The sequence below is a fragment of the Hyperolius riggenbachi genome, chromosome 2 (assembly GCF_040937935.1).
Source record: "Hyperolius riggenbachi isolate aHypRig1 chromosome 2, aHypRig1.pri, whole genome shotgun sequence".
Taxonomy (NCBI): Eukaryota; Metazoa; Chordata; class Amphibia; order Anura; family Hyperoliidae; genus Hyperolius; species Hyperolius riggenbachi.
Window position 1 is genome coordinate 194,719,559 of NC_090647.1, and position 20,521 is coordinate 194,740,079.

The window sequence follows — 20,521 nt, forward strand, 5'->3', positions numbered from 1 at the left end:
TGCAAAGAGGTGTGGCAAAGTAGTAAATACGGTGAGGCTTAAGGATTTGGCAGAAGAGGGAACCCAGAAGATACAGCAGGGAACCTGGGGACACCCACTTAATAGAAGGACTCCTGAGTACTGGAGCTTTAGCAACCCCTCTCCAGGACATTTTTCTGCATACTAGCTGCATTAAAGGGAACCTGAGAAGGATATGGATTTTTCCTTTTAAAATAATACCAGTTGCCTTACTCTCCTGCTGATCCTGTGTCTCTAATACTTTAAGGGCCCGTTTCCACTATTGCGAATCCGCATGCGGATTCGCACAGCCAATACAAGTGGATGGGCCTGTTTCCACTTGTCAGTTTTGCTGTGCGTTTTTCTGTGCAGGATTTTTCTGCACGGCAGAGCCCTCAGAATTCTCTTGCGTGTGGAATGCAAGCGAATCGCACGCAATGTATTTAATAGGGAAATCGCATGCGTTTTCCCCATGCGTTTTTTGCCACGGATTCGCATGCGAATTCGCATAGGTACCAATGTAAATTCACACAGGCAGTGACATGGTTAAAATCGCATATACCCTGACCTATGCGAATTTGCATGCAAATTCGCGGCAAAAAACGAATGCGAAATCGCACCCGCATGCGATTTAGCCTACGGTGATTTGCTGGCGATTCCACAATGCAATAGTGGAAACGGGCCCTTAGCCACAGCCCCTCAACAAGCATGCAGATCAGGTGCTCTGACTGAAGTCAGACTGGATTAGCTGCATACTTGTTTCAGGTGTGTGATTCAGCCACTACTACAAGCAAATATATCAGCAGGACTGACAAGCAACTGGTATTGTTTAAAATGAAACATCCACATCCCTCTCAGTTAAGGTTCCCTTTAAGTAGGTGGTATCACTTGTAAAGTAGCGGGATTGGTGGGGGGAGCGAAGGAAAGAGAATAAAGGGAACAGTCTTCAGTATCCACTTTACAGTGTAATATTATGAGGTATTCCAGTGGAAGTGGTTAAACTAGGGTGACCACCATATTGGCTGTGGAACTGACAAGGGAAACAGTGTGTGTCCCCTTTGATTATACACTGCCTGTCTAAAAAAAAAATTACAAATCTGGATTTAACAAAACATAGGTATGAGCCTCCCATTGGATAATTACTGCATGGCTGATTATATTTCTAAAATAATGAGATCACCTCAATGAGTCCACACCTCAACCCCATTGAGAATCTTTGGCATGTGCAGGAGAGGAATATGCGCAGCGGTCTGACTACCATAAATTCCACAAGACCTTGATTTTTGCGTAGCAAATGCGTTTTTTTTTCTACGGTTCCATTGACTTACATTACATGCAAATAATACATGGAAAAAACATTATTGCAGTGCAATTTAAAAAGGCAGAAGAATTGAAAAAAGTACAAAAAATGAGAAAAACAAAGGTTAAATGCAACGCCATTGAAATTGTACAACGAACACAAATTCACAATTCAATATGATGCACGGGAAACCAACATGTGTGAACCGACCGTAACAGTTAGCATGCATGGCTTAGTTTGGATGTTGCATTGATTCAGTTTCATTAGTGTGGCTGTGGGTTTTGAAACTGTCCTGTATGAAGTACCGTATTTTTCGGACTATAAGACGCACCGGACTATAAGACGCACCTAGGTTTGGAGGGCAAAATCCAGGAAAAAAAATATATGCTAAACCTGGTGCATCTACAGAGCAGGGGTGTCTTGTAGACACTTTCCCCCCAATTATTATGTCCACCTGTGTCCTCTGTCCATTGCCCCTGTGACCTCTGCCCTTACCATGTCCTCTGTCCCCCTGTGTCACTTGTCTGCGCCACCTGTGTTTGCTGACCATACCCCCTATGACATTTGTTCATACTGTGTCCTCTATCTGTCCCCGTGTCACCTGTCCATCCCCTTGTGTCACCTGTCTACACCCCTTGTGTCCATACCCCTGTCCTCTGTCCATCCTGTGTCCTCTGTTCCCTGACAATGTGCATCCATGTGTCCCCCCAGAAGGAAATGCAGGGGCAGACTAGAGTGCACTCACTTACTCAATCCCGGCTCTGAGTGCTGCATCTGCCTATTTCACCTTCCCTGCAGGCAAGTGATGATCACAGGCTTTGTCCCCGCTGATGGTATCAGCCGACATGCTGCATAGGTGGCTCTGGCACGAGCCTGGTCTTTTTCTGTGTCCGCCTCATCCATACGATCTTCACCACTGCTGGTGGCTGACATCGGAGCGGTGCATCTGTGCACCGGCTCTCTATTGGTTTCATTCCGATGTATGTCCGCATATCATCCGCGGGCCCCCCTCGCCGCAGATCCACGAACGGGAACATGGCGTCCACCCTCTTCTATCTCCTAGACCATTATCCAATCAGGCGGGGGGGGCGCTGTCCCTGACCGCCAATCACAGCCATCCTCCGCCTCCTCTCCTCTCCTACTCATCGCCCGTGGATAATATGCGGACATACATCGGAATGAAACCAATAGAGAGCCGGTGCACAGATGCACCGCTCCGATGTCAGCCACCAGCAGTGGTGAAGATCGTATGGATGAGGCGGACACAGAAAAAGACCAGGCTCGTGCCAGAGCCACCTATGCAGCATGTCGGCTGATACCATCAGCGGGGACAAAGCCTGTGATCATCACTTGCCTGCAGGGAAGGTGAAATAGGCAGATGCAGCACTCAGAGCCGGGATTGAGTAAGTGAGTGCACTCTAGTCTGCCCCTGCACTTCCTTCTGGGGGGACACATGGATGCACATTCGGACTATAAGACGCACCCACTTTTCCCCCCCACTTTTGGGGAAGAAAAAGTGCGTCTTATAGTCCGAAAAATACGGTAACTGGGAATGACTTGATAAGCAATGCAATGAAACGGCATAGTGGGAAGCACGGTGGCATAGTGGTTAGTGCTCTCGCCTTGCAACGCTGGGTCCCCGGTTCGAATCCCAGCCAGGTCAACATCTGCAAGGAGTTTGTATGTTCTCCCCGTGTCTGTGTAGGTTTCCTCCGGGTGTTCCGGTTTCCTCCCACACCCCAAAAACATACAGATAAGTTAATTGGCGTCTCCCTAAATTGGCCCTAGACCACGATACATATACTACACAATACATACATAGACCTATGACTATGGTAGGAACTAAATTGTGAGCTCCTCTGAGGGACAGTTAGTAACAAGACTATATACTTTGTACAGCGCTGCGGAAGATGTCAGCGCTATATAAATATTAAATAATAATAAAAATAATAATACCTCATAAGTGAGCTCCACAGACCAGTTTTCTCTTCTGAATCGCTGCTCAGGAGATCCGCATGTACTTGGTCAGGTTTCTTTTGCACCTGGATGCAGAATGAAAACATCAGTTTCTGCCCACCATATGGAGAAGTAACTTGATAAAGGCATGCTACAATTAGAGTAGGTGAGCTACGAAGAGATATTCTAGAACTCACTATGACCTTTAAAAATATTTTTTCTTTTACAGCTTCTTATTTTTCTCCAATATTCTAAGGTCATCCAATGACATTAAAACTTTCTAAACATTTCGAAGTTATTTTAGTTGTCAGAACTCTCAGGCTGTGAAAAGCACAGATGTGTAAAAAAAAAAAAAAAATAGTAGGATAGAAACACATACAACTGCAAAAAATGCTGAAAATGGCTAAGCATTGTGGATAACTTCTTGTGAACAAATGTACTTTTGTCTCTCATTACACATGCCAAAAAAGCAGTCTTAATTAGGGATGATCAAAAACATGTTCTAACATTCAAATTACTACTGATCGAGGAAGAGAAAGAAGTGGTGCCTTTCAATGCCAACAACCCCCCTACCCCCCCCCCCCCCCTCTCAATTACTAGTCAACTAACTACACGAAAAGCTTGCTACACCTGTTGCAGACAAAAGCCATGGAGTTAAAAAAACACAAAAGGGTTCATTAACTGTGAAAGTTGAGCCTTGCACACACATGCAACGACTTTCACCTTGTAGTTATCAGAACTCGATATCTCAGACTACAGTTCAGGGCCGAGGCTGTACAGACAGCTAGTGGCACATTCTGTTGCTATGCAGGTGAAGGAGAAACTGCTCTTTTAACATGGACTTTGTTAAAGAAAAAAAAATGTATAAAAACTATCCAATGAGGTCAAACAAAGGTTTTATACTGTATAAAAAACGTATAAAAAAAAAATAGCTAAGTATGTGTGTGTATTTCATGGCTTGAACGCTTGTGCTTCATATTGAGTTATATATTACTAATGTCCACAACTGTGGAGACTAATTTTATTTGGCTGTCTTAACCACTTCGGGACCACAGTCTTTTCGCCCCTTAAGGACCAGAGCCTTTTTCTCCATTCAGACCACTGCAGCTTTCACGGTTTATTGCTCGGTCATAAAACCTACCACCTAAATGAATTTTACCTCCTTTTCTTGTCACTAATACAGCTTTCTTTTGATGCTATTTGATTGCTGCTGCGAGTTTTACTTTTTATTATATTCATCAAAAAAGACATGAATTTTGTCAAAAAAATGACTTTTTTAACTTTCTGTGCTGACATTTTTCAAATAAAGTAAAATTTCCTATACATTTGAGCGCGAAAGTTATTCTGCTACATGTCTTTGATAAAAAAAAAAACATTCAGTGTATATTTATTGGATTGGGTAAAAGTTATAGCGTTTACAAACTATGGTGCCAAAAGTGAATTTTCCCATTTTCAAGCATCTCTGACTTTTCTGCGCACCTGTCATGTTTCATGAGGGGCTAAAATTCCAGGATAGTACAAATACCCCCCAAATGACCCCATTTTGGAAAGAAGACATCCCAAAGTATTCAGTGAGAGGCATGGTGAGTTCATAGAAGATTTTATTTTTTGTCACAAGTTAGCGGAAAATGACAGTTTGTGACAAAAAAAAAAAAAAAAAAAAAGTTTCCATTTCTTCTAACTTGCGACAAAAAAAAATGAAATCTGCCACGGACTCACTATGCTCCTCTCTGAATACCTTGAAGTGTCTACTTTCCAGAATGGGGTCATTTGTGGGGTGTGTTTACTGTCCTGGCATTTGGGGGGTGCCTAATTGTAAGCACCCCTGTAAAGCCTAAAGATGCTCATTGGACTTTGGGCCCCTTAGCGCAGTTAGGCCGCAAAAAAGTGCCACACATGTGGTATTGCCGTACTCAGGAAAAGTAGTATAATGTGTTTTGGGGTGTATTTTTACACATACACATGCTGGGTGGGAGAAATATCTCCGTAAATGACAATTTTTTTATTTTTTTTACACACAATTGTCTATTTATAGAGATATTTCTCCCACTCAGCATGGGTATGTGGAAAAATACACCCCAAAACACATTATACTACTTCTCCTGAGTACGGCGATACCACATGTGTGGCACTTTTTTGCACCCTAACTGCGCTAAGGGGCCCAAAGTCCAATGAGTACCTTTAGGATTTCACAGGTCATTTTGAGAAATTTCGTTTCAAGACTACTCCTCACGGTTTAGGGCCCCTAAAATGCCAGGACAGTATAGGAACCCCACAAATTACCCCATTTTAGAAAGAAGACACCCCAAGGTATTCCGTTAGATGTATGGTGAGTTCATAGAAGATTTTTTTTTTTTGTCACAAGTTAGCGGAAATTGATTGTAATTGTTTTTTTTCACAAAGTGTCATTTTCCGCTAACTTGTGACAAAAAATAAAATCTTCTATGAACTCGCCATTCTCCTAACGGAATACCTTGGGGTGTCTTCTTTCTAAAATGGAGTCATTTGTGGGGTTCCTATACTGCCCTGGCATTTTAGGGGCCCTAAACCGTGAGGAGTAGTCTTGAAACCAAATGTGGCAAAATGACCTGTGAAATCCTAAAGGTACTCATTGGACTTTGGGCCCCTTAGCGCACTTAGGGTGCAAAAAAGTGCCACACATGTGGTACCGCCGTACTCAGGAGAAGTAGTATAATGTGTTTTGGGGTGTATTTTTACACATACCCATGCTGGGTGGGAGAAATATCTCTGTAAATGACAATTATTTGATTTTTTTTACACACAATTGTCCATTTACAGAGAGATTTCTCCCACCCAGCATGGGTATGTATAAAAATACACCCCAAAACACATTATACTACTTCTTCTGAGTACGGCGATACCACATGTGTGACACTTTTTTGCAACCTAGGTGCGCTAAGGGGCCTAACGTCCTATTCACAGGTCATTTTGAGGCATTTGGATTCTAGACTACTCCTCACGGTTTAGGGCCCCTAAAATGCCAGGGCAGTATAGGAACCCCACAAGTGACCCCATTTTAGAAAGAAGACACCCCAAGGTATTCTGTTAGGAGTATGGTGAGTTCATAGAAGATTTTTTTTTTGTCACAAGTTAGCGGAAAATGACACTTTGTGAAAAAAAAAACAATACATATCAATTTCCGCTAACTTGTGACAAAAAATAAAATCTTCTATGAACTCATCATACACCTAAAAGAATACCTTGGGGTGTCTTCTTTCTAAAATGGGGTCACTTGTGGGGTTCCTATACTGCCCTGGCATTTTAGGGGCCCTAAACCGTGAGGAGTAGTCTTGAACCCAAATGTCTCAAAATGACCTGTGAAATCCTAAAGGTACTCATTGGACTTTGGGCCCCTTAGCACAGTTAGGCTGCAAAAAAGTGTCACACATGTGGTATCGCCGTACTCAGAAGAAGTAGTATAATGTGTTTTGTGGTGTATTTTTACATATAACCATGCTGGGTGGGAGAAATATCTCTGTAAATGACACATTTTTGATTTTTTTTACACACAATTGTCCATTTACAGAGAGATTTCTCCCACCCAGCATGGGTATGTGTAAAAATACACCACAAAACACATTATACTACTTCTCCTGAGTATGGCGATACCACATGTGTGACACTTTTTTGCAGCCTAGGTGCGCTAAGGGGCCCAACGTCCTATTCACAGGTCATTTTGAGGCATTTGTTTTCTAGACTACTCCTCACGGTTTAGGGCCCCTAAAATGCCAGGGCAGTATAGGAACCCCACAAGTGACCCCATTTTAGAAAGAAGACACCCCAAGGTATTCCGTTAGGGGTATGGTGAGTTCATAGAAGATTTTATTTTTTCTCACAAGTTAGTGAAAAATGACACTTTGTGAAAAAAACAATAACAATCCAATTTCCGCTAACTTTTGACAAAAAATAAAATATTCTATGAACTCATCATACACCTAACAGAATACCTTGGGGTGTCTTCTTTCTAAAATGGGGTCACTTGTGGGGTTCTATACTGCCCTGGCATTTTACGGGCCCAAAACTGTGAGTAGTCTGGAAACCAAATTTCTCAAAATGACTGTTCAGGGGTATAAGCATCTGCAAATTTTGATGACAGGTGGTCTATGAGGGGGCAAATTTTGTGGAATCGGTCATAAGCAGGGTGGCCTCTTAGATGACAGGATGTATTGGGCCTGATCTGATGGATAGGAGTGCTAGGGGGGTGACAGGAGGTGATTGATGGGTGTCTCAGGGGGCGGTTAGAGGGGAAAATAGATGCAATCAATGCACTGGGGAGGTGATCGGAAGGGGGTCTGAGGGGGATCTGAGGGTTTGGCCGAGTGATCAGGAGCCCACACGGGGCAAATTAGGGCCTGATCTGATGGGTAGGTGTGCTAGGGGGTGACAGGAGGTGATTGATGGGTGTCTCAAGGTGTGATTAGAGGGGGGAAATAGATGCAAGCAATGCACTGGCGAGGTGATCAGGGCTGGGGTCTGAGGGCGTTCTGAGGTGTGGGCGGGTGATTGGGTGCCCGCAAGGGGCAGATTAGGGTCTAATCTGATGGGTAACAGTGACAGGTGGTGATAGGGGGTGATTGATGGGTAATTAGTGGGTGTTTAGAGGAGAGAGTAGATGTAAACAATGGATTTGGGAGGTGATCTGATGTCGGATCTGCGGGCGATCTATTGGTGTGGGTGGGTGATCAGATTGCCCGCAAGGGGCAGGTTAGGGGCTGATTGATGGGTGGCAGTGACAGGGGGTGATTGATGGGTGGCAGTGACAGGGGGTGATTGATGGGTGATTGACAGGTAATCAGTGGGTTATTACAGGGGAGAACAGATGTAAATATTGCACGGGCGAATTGATAAGGGGGGGGTCTGAGGGCAATCTGAGCGTGTGGGCAGGTGATTGGGTGCCCGCAAGGGGCAGATTAGGGTCTAATCTGATGGGTAACAGTGACAGGTGGTGATAGGGGGTGATTGATGGGTAATTAGTGGGTGTTTAGAGGAGAGAATAGATGTAAACAATGGATTTGGGAGGTGATCTGATGTCGGATCTGCGGGCGATCTATTGGTGTGGGTGGGTGATCAGATTGCCCGCAAGGGGCAGGTTAGGGGCTGATTGATGGGTGGCAGTGACAGGGGGTGATTGATGGGTGGCAGTGACAGGGGGTGATTGATGGGTGATTGACAGGTAATCAGTGGGTTATTACAGGGGAGAACAGATGTAAATATTGCACGGGCGAATTGATAAGGGGGGGGTCTGAGGGCAATCTGAGCGTGTGGGCAGGTGATTGGGTGCCCGCAAGGGGCAGATTAGGGTCTAATCTGATGGGTAACAGTGACAGGTGGTGATAGGGGGTGATTGATGGGTAATTAGTGGGTGTTTAGAGGAGAGAATAGATGTAAACAATGGATTTGGGAGGTGATCTGATGTCGGATCTGCGGGCGATCTATTGGTGTGGGGGGGTGATCAGATTGCCCGCAAGGGGCAGATCAGGGGCTGATTGATGGGTGGCAGTGACAGGGGGTGATTGACGGGTGATTGACAGGTGATTGACAGGTGATTGACAGGTGATTGACAGGTGATCAGGGGGGATAGATGCATACAGTACACGGGGGGGGGGGGGTCTGGGGGGGGTCTGGGGAGAATCTGAGGGGTGGGGGGGTGATCAGGAGGGAGTAGGGGGCAGATTAGGGACTTAAAAAAAAAATAGCGTTGACAGATAGTGACAGGGAGTGATTGATGGGTGATTAGGAGGGTGACTGGGTGCAAACAGTGGTCTGGGGGGTGGGCAGGGGGGGGTCTGAGGGGTGCTGTGGGCGATCAGGGGGCAGGGGGGGGGGAAATCAGTGTGTTTGGTGCAGACTAGGGTGGCTGCAGCCTGCCCTGGTGGTCCCTCGGACACTGGGACCACCAGGGCAGGAGGCAGCCAGTATAATAGGCTTTGTATACATTACAAAGCCTATTATACACTGTTGCAGCGGCGATCCGGATGCCAGTAACCCGCCGGCGCTTCCGAACGGCCGGCGGGTTACGGCGAACGGGGGGCGGAGCCAGTCCCCGGCGGCTGATCGCGTCACGAATGACGCGATCGCCGCATAGCCACTCCCGCAGCCGCCCCCGCCGATGGGCGTATTGCGGTCGTTTGGGCCCAGACTTTGCCGCCGCCCATCGGCTGGGGGCGGTCGTTATGTGGTTAAACAGTTAAAGAAAACCTGAACTGAAAATTAAAAGTCAAAATAAGCATACACAAGTCATACTTACCTTCCATGTAGTCTACTCCTCGGTGTCTTTCTCCTCTCCTGCGTCCTGTTTGTTCAGTGTGATCAAGGGAATTTTCCGTCCTCCATTTTGAAAATAGCCATTACCCATAACAGCTTTTTGGTCAGCACACAGTTAAACTGTAACATCGCCCACTTGAGCCATAGGGAAACATGGACATGACCTGGTACAGCCGTTTTCCTCTCAGCTATAACTGAAAGCAACTGATATTTTACTGACAGCAACTGATATATTTCAGATCTGACAAAATATTGTCAGAACTGGAAGGGATTATTGTCAGAAGAAAATGGTGAGCTTCTGAAAGGAACTGATGGCAAGGTAACTATGCAATGTTCATTTGAAGTTACCTCATGTGTTTATTTTAAATATTTTTACTCAGTACAGGTTCTCTAAGGAATTTCTTTTACTCCTTGTGCTGGCTGCATATACTTTTAATATTATTATTATTCATTAATAAAGCTTTAGCCTATTCTGTGGTGCTGTACAGAGTAAGAAACAAACATGAGGTACAAAATACAGACTGATGTACACAAAATATAGACACTGCTATATGATAAAGAATTGGTAGGTATAATAATTACAGTGACAAATGTAAAATCATGAACAAACAGTATAGCAAGTGCCAAGGCACAAAAGGATGAGAGCTCTGCCCTTGTGAGCTTAAAATCTAAAGAAATAGGGGGAAAACAAGAGGTGGGGGTACTTTGATGGCATGTATGCTTATGTGTGTAAGTATATACCAACACATGTTTACATCACAATTTATGCATTGGTTGCAGCAGCTATTTAGCAAGCGAGTACTGTGCCATTGTAAGCAGCTGTGATGCAGTTAGTGAATTCCGTACAGCCCTAGCATACTGCATGTGTACAACTGTTTTTTTTTTCCTTTGGACCATTACATCGGATTAGTGAATCAACCTCTTTTGTTCGACTGGGCTATTTTCCTCTGTGGCTGATTGCCTGCATCACCAGTGTGTTCACCAGTAGGGCTGCTCAAATCCGATCCGGGAGACATCCGGACAGTTGCTATCCGGATATCTCCCAGTAAACCTATGCGGGGTGGGCAATCTTACCTGTCTGACGTCTTCTTCGTCCGTCCCTCGGTGCCTCCCACGATGCATTCGACGCGCGTTACGCGATAACAAACACTTCCTCCTTCAACCTGGAAGGAGCAAGTGTTTGTAATCACGTGACCGCCGCTTGGACCGCATCGTGGGAGGCGCCGAGGGACGGACGAAGAAGACGTCAGACAGGTAAGATTGACTCCCGCTGCCCACCCCGCACAGGTTTACTGTGAGATATCCGGATAGCAACTATCCGGATGTCTCCCGGATCGGATTTGAGCAGCCCTATTCACCAGTATCTGAAGTAGAAGCTGTGAATGAAATGGCTGGAGATGCCGTATTGGTGGGGCTTGGCCACAGGTGCAAGACACTGCATAGTATAAGGTGTACATGAAAATTGAGCTAGAAATTAGTCTGTGTTTGAAGGAAAGGGTCGCAGATGATTTCTGGTGCAGGTTGGTAACTCCAGTGTTGCACAGATTTATTAAAGGGAACCTAAACTGAGAAGGATGTGGATTTTTCCTTTTAATATAATACCAGTTGCCTGGCTCTCCTGCTGATCCTGTGTCTCTAATACGTTTAGCCACAGCCCCTCAACAAGCATGCAGATCAGATCAGGTGCTCTGACTGAAGTCAGACTAGATTAGCTAAGTGCTTGTTTCAGGTGTGTGATTCAGTCACCACTGCAGCCAAAGAGATCAGCAGGACTGACAAGCAACTGGTATTGTTTAAAAGGAAACATCTATATCCCTCGCAGTTAAGGTTCCCTTTAACCGAATCCGGACCGACGCAGTACGAATCTACGTCCAGCGCCCCTGACTGAACGTAAACTCCACGACGCATTGACCACGCGTACCCGCCGTTTACCGCCGATCACGCAGCTCTATCCCCGCTGCAATTTGCTCGCTCTGCCGACTCTATGACAGCAGAGCACTGTGAGCCGGGCAGAAGCAGTTTTCATTGGCTCCTGGCCCTGTCGTCACTGTAAGCCAATCCCATTGGCTTACATTGATTGACAGGGTCAGGAGCCAATGAAAGCGGCTTCTGACCGACGCACAGCGCTCTGCCGTCATAGAGACGGCAGAGAGTGGAGCCTGCGGCGGGGACAGAGCGGCGTGACCGGTGGGAGTGGCGGATTTCTGCGGCAATTCGTTGGGAAACGCCGTTTTACTGTACCAGAAGCATCTGGTCCTTAAGGGGGCAGAGGCTGCTGGTACCAAAGTGGTTAAAGCGGACCCAAACCAAACTTTTTTTTTATTAAAAATATTTAGTTGCACCACTCTGACACATACAAAGATAAATAAACACTACTTCAGCCTATGAGCATTTCAGTGCATGCTTTTCACCCTTCTCTTTTCATAACTAGGATTATACTGGGGTCAGCCATTAGCAATTCCTCCATTGCCAGACTCCACCTACTTCACCAGTTTGCTGGATTCTGTCCCGGCAATTTGAAAGGAAGGGAGGGGTTCCTCCAATAAATGTAAAATATTTTATATTTGTCATCATGCAGCTGAAAAAAAGGCTGCTATTTATTATTATAGTTTAGAAAATAGATTTTATTTCTGAAATCTTGTATTTTTAATTTGGGTCCACTTTAAGGTGAGGGTTTGTACAGTAGCAGAGTGCTTTGTGGTGGTGTGTTTTCTTGGTTTTGGACATTTTTTGGATGACAAATAAAGCTGTTTTACTTTGTTTTATCCCTAAAGACTGACTTGCAGGGTATTTTTACCCTTTTATGCTATGCTTGTCTCTATCTATTGAGCTTAATTCCCATAATAGAAATGGTGTCAACATAATAAGTACTGCCACACAACACAAAGAGCTAGATGGCATTAGAGAGACACTGAAGCGAAAAAAAAAATATATGATATAGTGAATTGGTTGTGTACTATGAATAATTACTAGAAGATTAGCAGCAAAGAAAATATTCTCATATTTTTATTTTCAGGTATATAGTGTTTTTTCTAACATTGCATCATTCTCCAATATGTGCACATTACACAACACTCAGCATTCAAAATGATTCTTACAGAGCAGTCTGTGAAGTAATGACCTCTCCTCTAGCAGAGGAAAATAAATAGTCCAGGAACAGTTCAGATAATAAAAGTCAGATAACAGCCCTCTCCACAACTAAAGGCCCATACACACGTCGGATTTCCGCGGACGGGTCGTTTGAACGTCCCGTCGTTCCGTCATTCGCCCACTAAATCGGGCGTGTGTACAGACTGTCGTTCACTTGATAAGGGTGAGTTTGTGCGATCCGCCCGGCGGATCGCTCAAACCCACCCTAATCAAGTGAACGACAGTCTGTACACACGCCCGATTTAGCGGGCGAACGACGGGACGTTCAAACGACCCGTCGTTCACGGAAATCCGATGTGTGTATGGGCCTTAACTTAGTCGGAGAGCTTAATGGCTTCTTTGCATAGAGATAACAACTGGAGTTTCTCAACTCTTCCTGTACTGGAAACAATTACACTGATGTATCTGATCTTAATGTTTTACTTCTTAGCTGTGCTACACATACAAATCATAATATCATCATTTTTTTTCGCTTCAGTGTCTCTTTAAATGATAGATTTGCTCCGTCTCCTCCATCAGCTACGGCGCCTCCACCGGCTCCCGCTCCAGGCCCCTCCAGCATCCCATCAGCGTCGGAGCCTCCACCGGCTTCTCCCCTGCTCCGGGCGAGGATTCAGCCTCCCAGTGTCCGCTCCGGCTCCTCCATCAGCTACGGCGCCTCCACCGGCTCCCGCTCCAGGTCCCTCCAGCAGCCCATCAGTGTCCACCGGTCTTCTTTCCTGCTCCGGGCTATGATCCAGCCCCCCATGGCCTAGCCATCAAGGACTGTTAGGCAAATCGGACCCAACACCCCAGGGTCTCCGGGCATCGCGGACTTGTATTCCTACTCCACCGGCACGTGGGGCCGGCTGCCTCCACACTAGAGCAGCACAGCCCTACATCTCCCTGCCACCAGATGGTCCCTCTCCTCTCTGCCGCTGGACAATTCAACAACTCCGCCGGGGCTCTCCACCACTCCGCTGCTGGGCGAACGTCACGTGGTTCCTTTAGGGCCTAGGCCACAGGCCCCCAATGCTGCACGTGTCTACTGGATCCTCCTGGCCTCCACCACTCTCTCCTCTCGGTCCTTCTGCTCCTCGGGCGGGGCCTTCCCACCACTGCTCCTTGCTCCTCACCGCAGGGCCCATAGCCCCGCTGGCACGGCCGCACGATTCCAGGCCTCCACACCACAGCATCGAGGACCCAGTCCCCACCATTGCCGCTGGCCCATGAAAGAAGGACGCTGCGACCACAGGGTGAGAATACACTACTGCCTTGTATATCTCCCTGCTGATCTGGGGTAAGGGGCCGTAGGGGTGATCTGTTGCTGATACTGGGGTTGAACTGTGTCGACTGGGGTTGAATTGTGTTGACTGGGATTGAACTGTCCTACTGGGGCGGAACTGGGTTCTGGGGTGCATCCCTGTGCTGTGCTGTGTCATCCATGTGCTGTGTTGACGTTGAACTGTGCTACATGTGCTTTCATATTTTGCTGGGTTCTGGGGTGCATCCCTGTGCTGTGTGGATTGAACTGTGCATCTCTGAGCTATATGTGCTATATATTGCTGTATCGGGCTGTACCACTGCTTGCGAGGGCATGCTCTCCATGCCATATCACATAGCCCACCTCCCAGAGACATGCCACACAGAACCACACTGTCCAGAGAGGTGCTCCTAAGATGGGACCCCCTCGCCAAGGATCCCTCCCTCGACAGACTCCCCCCTGTGGAAGGCAGTCAGCGTCCACATCACCCATCTGGTCAGGGAGACCAAATACTCCCAAAGTAGATGCCGCCATAGAGGGAGAAGGGCGGGAGCCCAGGTGAGACTCAAGAGGAAGGGCCTACGCTCTCCCATCCCTGCCATCCTGCTAGGGAACGTCTGCTCACTCCCCAACAAGGTCGACGAACTGCTCCTATTACTTGGCAGTAAGCCCTCGTTAGGCAGCTGCACCCCGGTTCTCTGCTTCACCGAGACCTGGCTGAATGACGGTATTCCTGACAACTCCATAGGGGTGCCAGGCTATGACCTCCTCCGTGCAGACCGCGACCAAGCACTGTCTGGGAAGAGAAAAGGCGGAGGCATATGCTTCTACGTTAACTCCACCTGGTGCTCCAATACCACCACTCTCAGTATATTATGCTCCCCTGACGTGGAGTTTATAGCCATAAACTGCAGGCCTCAGTATTCCCCCAGGGAGTTCACCTCAATCGTACTCTTTGGAGTCTATATCCCTCCGGACGCAAATACAAAGAATGCCCTGAGTGCACTCAGCGACAGCATCCTCAAGTGGGAAACTGTCTTCCCAGAGGCCCTTTTCATCATCCTGGGAGACTTTAATAGCGCAAACCTGCGTCAGGAGATGCCCCGCTTCAAGCAACACATATCCTGCCCCACCAGGAACAGCAACACCCTGGATCATTGTTACACGACCATTAAGAATGCGTACAAGGCCACCCAAGGTGCTGCACTCGGGAACTCAGACCACAACCTAATCCACCTGATCCCCACCTACAGAAGGCACCTGGAAACCACAAAGCCCGCCGTAAAGATCGTAAAAAGGTGGACAGCCGAGGCTAAGATGGAGCTACAGGCCTGTTTCGATTGCACTGACTGGGCGGCCCTAGAGGCACCCTCCCTGGAGGAATGGGCAGAGAACATCACCTCCTACATCAGTTTTTGCGAGGAGATGTGCGTTCCTTCAAAGACCTTAAGGATCTTCCCAAATAGCAAGCCGTGGTTCAACAGCAAGCTGCGCCACCTCCGGAAAGTCAAGGAGGAGGCGCACAAGCACGGATCCCCAGACGAGTTCAGGGAGGCAAGGAACGCTCTGAATCGTGAATTGCGGGTCGCGAAGAGGGCCTACTCTGACAAGCTGGGCCACTCCCTCCAGTCAAACAACCCACGCGAGGTGTGGAAAGGCCTCAGAGCAGCTACGAACTTCAAACCACCCCCCCAGCATGCGACCCCCAGCACCTCACTGGCCGAGGAGCTAAACAAGTTTTACTGTCGATTTGAGCACCATCCCGAGCAACTGGCTAACCCGGCACCCTTGGCAAAGCCCTCCCCGCAGGGCAAGGTTGACCTAGTGCAAATAGAGGTCCAGGTAGCAGATGTACTTCGCCTTCTCCGCAGACTCAATGCCAGGAAAGCAGCCGGCCCAGACGGCGTGTCACCAACTTGCCTGAGAACCTGCGCGGACCAGCTGGCCCCCACGCTCACCTCCCTTTTTAATAGGTCCCTGGCGGAAGGCAGTGTCCCCTCCTGTCTCAAAAGGGCCACAATTATACCGGTCCCAAAAAAGCCAGGCAACACAGAGCTCAACAACTTCAGACCTGTGGCCCTCACTCCCATAGTCATGAAGGTCCTCGAACGTCTGGTCCTTGCCCACCTGAAGCGCCTCGCCAGCCCCCTCCTCGATCCACATCAGTTCGCATACAGGGCCAACAGATCCGTGGATGATGCCATCAACATCAGTCTGGCGTACATCACAGAACACCTGGAAAGACCAAACTCCTACGTTAGGATCCTGTTCTTGGACTTCAGCTCGGCATTCAATACAATCTGCCCAAATATATTGATAGACAACCTGGCACATCTCGGAGCCGGCACTACACTCTGTGCGTGGGTAAAGGACTTCCTCTCAAACAGGACACAACTGGTGAAGCTTGGCAACTGCTTCTCCAGCGTGAGTACGACCAACACAGGTGCTCCGCAGGGGTGTGTTCTGTCACCTCTCCTGTTCTCATTGTACACCAACAACTGCACCTCCTCCGCGGACTCCGTAAAGGTCATCAAATTTGCGGACGATACCACTATCATTGGGCTCATAGGGGAGGCGGGGGAACACGATTATCGCAGCGAGACCGAGAGAATCTGCGGATGGTGCGAGGACAACAAGCTCGTCCTAAATGCAGCCAAAACAGTGGAATTGATCTTGGACTTCAGGAGACACCCCACCACACAACAACCAATCTTCATCAATGAGATTGAAGTGTCCAGGGTCCCCAGCGTTAGGTTCCTGGGCATAACCCTAACGAGCGACCTAAGGTGGGCGCAGAACAGCACCAAAATCCAGAAGAAGGCTCAACAGAGACTATTCTTCTTGCGCCAATTGAAAAAATTTGGTATGCCTCAGAAGCTGCTGTCCAGCTTCAACACTGCCACTATTGAAGCTACTCTTTGTTCCGCCATTATCGTGTGGTACGCAAGAGCAACCGCTAGCGACAAGTACAAGCTTCAAAGAGTTATCAGCTCAGCGGAAAGGATCATCGGCTCCCCTCTGCCGCCGCTAGACCTCCTTTACACCACCAGAATGAAAACAAGGGCTAGCAGGATCTCCCAGGACCCACTCCACCCAGGCTGCTGCTTCTTTAAGCTCCTCCCATCGGGTCGACGCTACAGGACCACCCGCCCTAAGACTAACAGGCGTAGGGACACCTTTTTTCCCCAAGCAGCCCTCCTGCTGAACTCCTGCCTCTCGTCGGCAAGCCAGTCGCTCAGGCCAACTTAGCCAATCAGCCTGGTCAAGGCACACTGGAGCTAGGGCCTGTAAAGAACCAGCTATTACCCTGGTGCTCTTCTTGGACTCTTTAATCTAACTTACTTATCCTTAGACCGTTAAAAATGTGTAGGCACTGCCTGTCTCATTGTACTATTGCCTGTCTTGCTTGTATTATTGCTATTCTCTATGACTGTCTCGCTTGTTATGTTTGTTATGCTTATGTTACTGTCTATTGTCTGTTGCCATTGCCATGTGTACCACAACCAATTCCGGGTTCGACCTCGGTCGCACTTGGCGAAATAAATGATTCTGATTCTGATTCTGATACGGAAGAGGGAAAAGGAGGCTAACATATTTACTTTTAACCTTTTTCGGACCGATGCAGCTGAAATCTACGTCCTGCATGTGACAGTGCGGATCTGACAGTACGTAGATTTCAACGCACTCCCGCCACTTTGTCCCCGCTGCAGATCACCAGCCCTGCTGTCTATATGACGGCAGAACTGTGTGAGTGGGTCAGGAGCTGACTTCATTGGCTCCTGGCCCTGTCATCCCTGTAAGCCAATCCCATTGGCTTACATTGATTGCCAGCGTACGGAGCCAATGAAAGCGGCTCCTGACCTGCTCGCACAGCCTGAAGACTGACTGGATTTGCAGAATGCTTGTTTCAGGTGGATGATTCAGACACCACTCATGAAAGATCAGCAGGATAGCCACGCAACCAGTCTTATTAAAATGAAATAAAAAGTGCAGCTTCCATATCTTTCTCACGTCAGGTGTCCTTTAACTCTGAAATCCTAGATGTTGTTATGTACTTGTTTAGAGACTTCATAAGATAATGATGTAATTCAAAATATAAATGTACTATCTGTCATATTTTTAAGATAAAGAAAATGTACTACTCACATGAACTTTAATAATTTTACTGTTGAAAGTATTGAGCACCACAATCACTTCTTCTTGATCTGAAGGAGAATCAGTCCCAATGTGGCTACAAAATAAGATACAGAAATTCAATAAATACATAGCAGAGTGCCCAGGGCTGGTTCTAGACTTTTTGCTGCCTGAGGCAAACTTGTGAGGGTCCTGCCGCTCCCCACCCCATAGGTAGTATAATTGCCCCTAATATAGGTAGCCTGGAGGGGGTAGCAGCCAGGAAGGGACTGAACCCCCCCCCCCCCCCACCTGGGGCTGCCCTGTCCATGCTCCCCCTCCAGCTATTTGCGCAATATTTAGTCAGGCAGCGGGGGAAGCAATGACTCACCTACTTCCTTAATCCAGCGCTGCCCCCTCCCCCCCGCACACACACTTCCGCCGCCTGAGGAACCTGCTTCACCCCGCCTCATTGGCGGCCCAGGGCTGAGAGTGACAACCAATAGAGAGGATTTTTGTGTACCCTTTCTATTCTCTTTTCTCAAATTTTGTGATGTGTTGTCAACTGTAACATCAGGTAAGATTCTATTTCGGTCGCGGGAGACACAAGGACAACACTTCTCCTTGAAAAAATAATCCACCATTAACTCAGAAATGATGTGAAACTGCCAGGTAATCATTGCATATTTGACATTTAACAAACATTTTAGTCCAGTTAACTCAAAGCTTATTCTCAGACTAGAGCATGGGTGTTACTGGAGGTGGCTATGCTCAGCACTGCTCCACCCAGAACTGCCCAGTGCCCGCATAAGACAGCACTGTCCCCATATACTAGGTCCCGAACCCTAAAGAGGTAAGGCAGAGGAGACTGTGCTTGAAGTAAAATGCATAATAAATTATTAAAATAAAATAAGAATACTTCTCTCCACTACACCAAGCACTTAAAGAGACTCCGTAACAAAAATTGCATCCTGTTTTTTATCATCCTACAAGTTCCAAAAGCTATTCTAATGTGTTCTGGCTTACTGCAGCACTTTCTGCTATCACAGTCTCTGTAATAAATCAATGTATCTTTCCCCTGTCAGACTTGTCAGCCTGTGTCTGGAAGGCTGCCAAGTTCTTCAGTGTTGTGGTTCTGCTATGCACTCCCCCCTCAGGGGGGAAAGAAACACACAAATGATCTCTTGAGATTCAAAAGGAAGGCTGTATACAGCCTGCTTGTGTATGGATGTATTTTCTATGTGTGGACATGCTGTACATCAACCTACTTCCTGTTTTGGTGGCCATTTTGTTTGTTTATAAACAAACTTTTTAACACTGTTTTTAACCACTTTTAATGCGGCGAGGAGCGGTGAAATTGTGACAGAGGGGAATAGGAGATGTCCCCTAACACACTGGTATGTTTACTTTTGTGCGATTTTAACAATACAGATTCTCTTTAAACATTTTTTTAATATTCAGAACATCTCAATATTCCAAACATTTACCCCCAGTATAATAATAACATTTCTATAGTGCTTTTCCCCCATAGGACCCAAAGCGCTTAGGCTCTCTCAGATTCAGTAGTTGGTAATCCAGAGGTACCCAGCAAGCCCATGGTGAACCAGGACTCCTAGGAGTGTGTAAGGGGCTACAATTGACCTAAAACTAAAAGCTCTTCTACTAAAATGCTACGTAAAAAAAAAAGGTGTGCTTTCTTAAAACAAAGTATTTGCCATAAATCAGGTTTGAGTGAGCTCCAAGATGTTTCCCAGTGCATCGCTGCTGAAATATGCAAATTACCTATTGGTGTCCCAGGAAGCTAAACACAGCTCTAGATCAGCTGGAATGCAATAATGTGTCAACTACTGAGCCACAATAATCAACATGCATACAGATTAACTGCCAAACATTCTACTTCACACAGTGAAAAATAAGTCAGGGTAGGAACCCACTGTCATTTTTGGCAGCATTTTGGGATCACTGTTGATTCCCCCAAACACTTTGCCAATGAAAGTGAGTGAGGAGGAACCCATTAGTGCAATTGCGATGAGGGGTAATCGCAATCGCAGGGCATCCAGCATTTTGAGCACAATGCAAAGTATATAAGCACTGCATAAATCACTTATCAAAGTGATTATGCAGCGCTTTGGGGGCCCGAGCGATCGCACTTTAAATAAAACTTTAAAGGGAACCTAAACTGAGAAGGATATGGATTTTTCCTTTTCCAGTAAAATACTTTACTATGACCTAAACTTACCCTAACACTTTCCCTTTCTCTTAATGACTTAGGCTGACTGATCCCCCCTGGTGCTGCCTAACCCTAAAACCCTTCTGGTGGTGCCTAACACTAACGTATCCCCTGGCGCTGCCTAACCCTAAGGACCCTTCTTGTGATCAGGCTCTCTCAGGCAGCCCCTCTCTATAGAAAAGTGGGTGCAGCCAAGGAAAGGCTATTTGTTGTAAGGGAGAAATGTCCCATGAAACAAAAGTAACTG

General features: G+C 46.9%; 1 protein-coding gene across 3 annotated transcripts in view; it reads right to left on the reverse strand.

Moving 5' to 3' along the window:
• The window catches only part of UGGT2 (UDP-glucose glycoprotein glucosyltransferase 2), a 379,277-nt gene that overhangs the window by 60,912 nt on the left and 297,844 nt on the right, over positions 1 to 20,521 (reverse strand). For 2 of the 3 annotated variants that reach the window (XM_068267930.1, XM_068267931.1), the window contains exons 30-31: positions 18,078 to 18,162; positions 3,254 to 3,339 (exon numbers count right to left, since the gene is read on the reverse strand). The exons of the other annotated variant lie outside the window; for it this stretch is intronic. In XM_068267930.1, the coding sequence (XP_068124031.1) occupies positions 3,254 to 3,339; positions 18,078 to 18,162 (171 nt within the window). The remainder of the gene's footprint in view (positions 1 to 3,253; positions 3,340 to 18,077; positions 18,163 to 20,521) is intronic. 3 annotated transcript variants of the gene reach the window in all.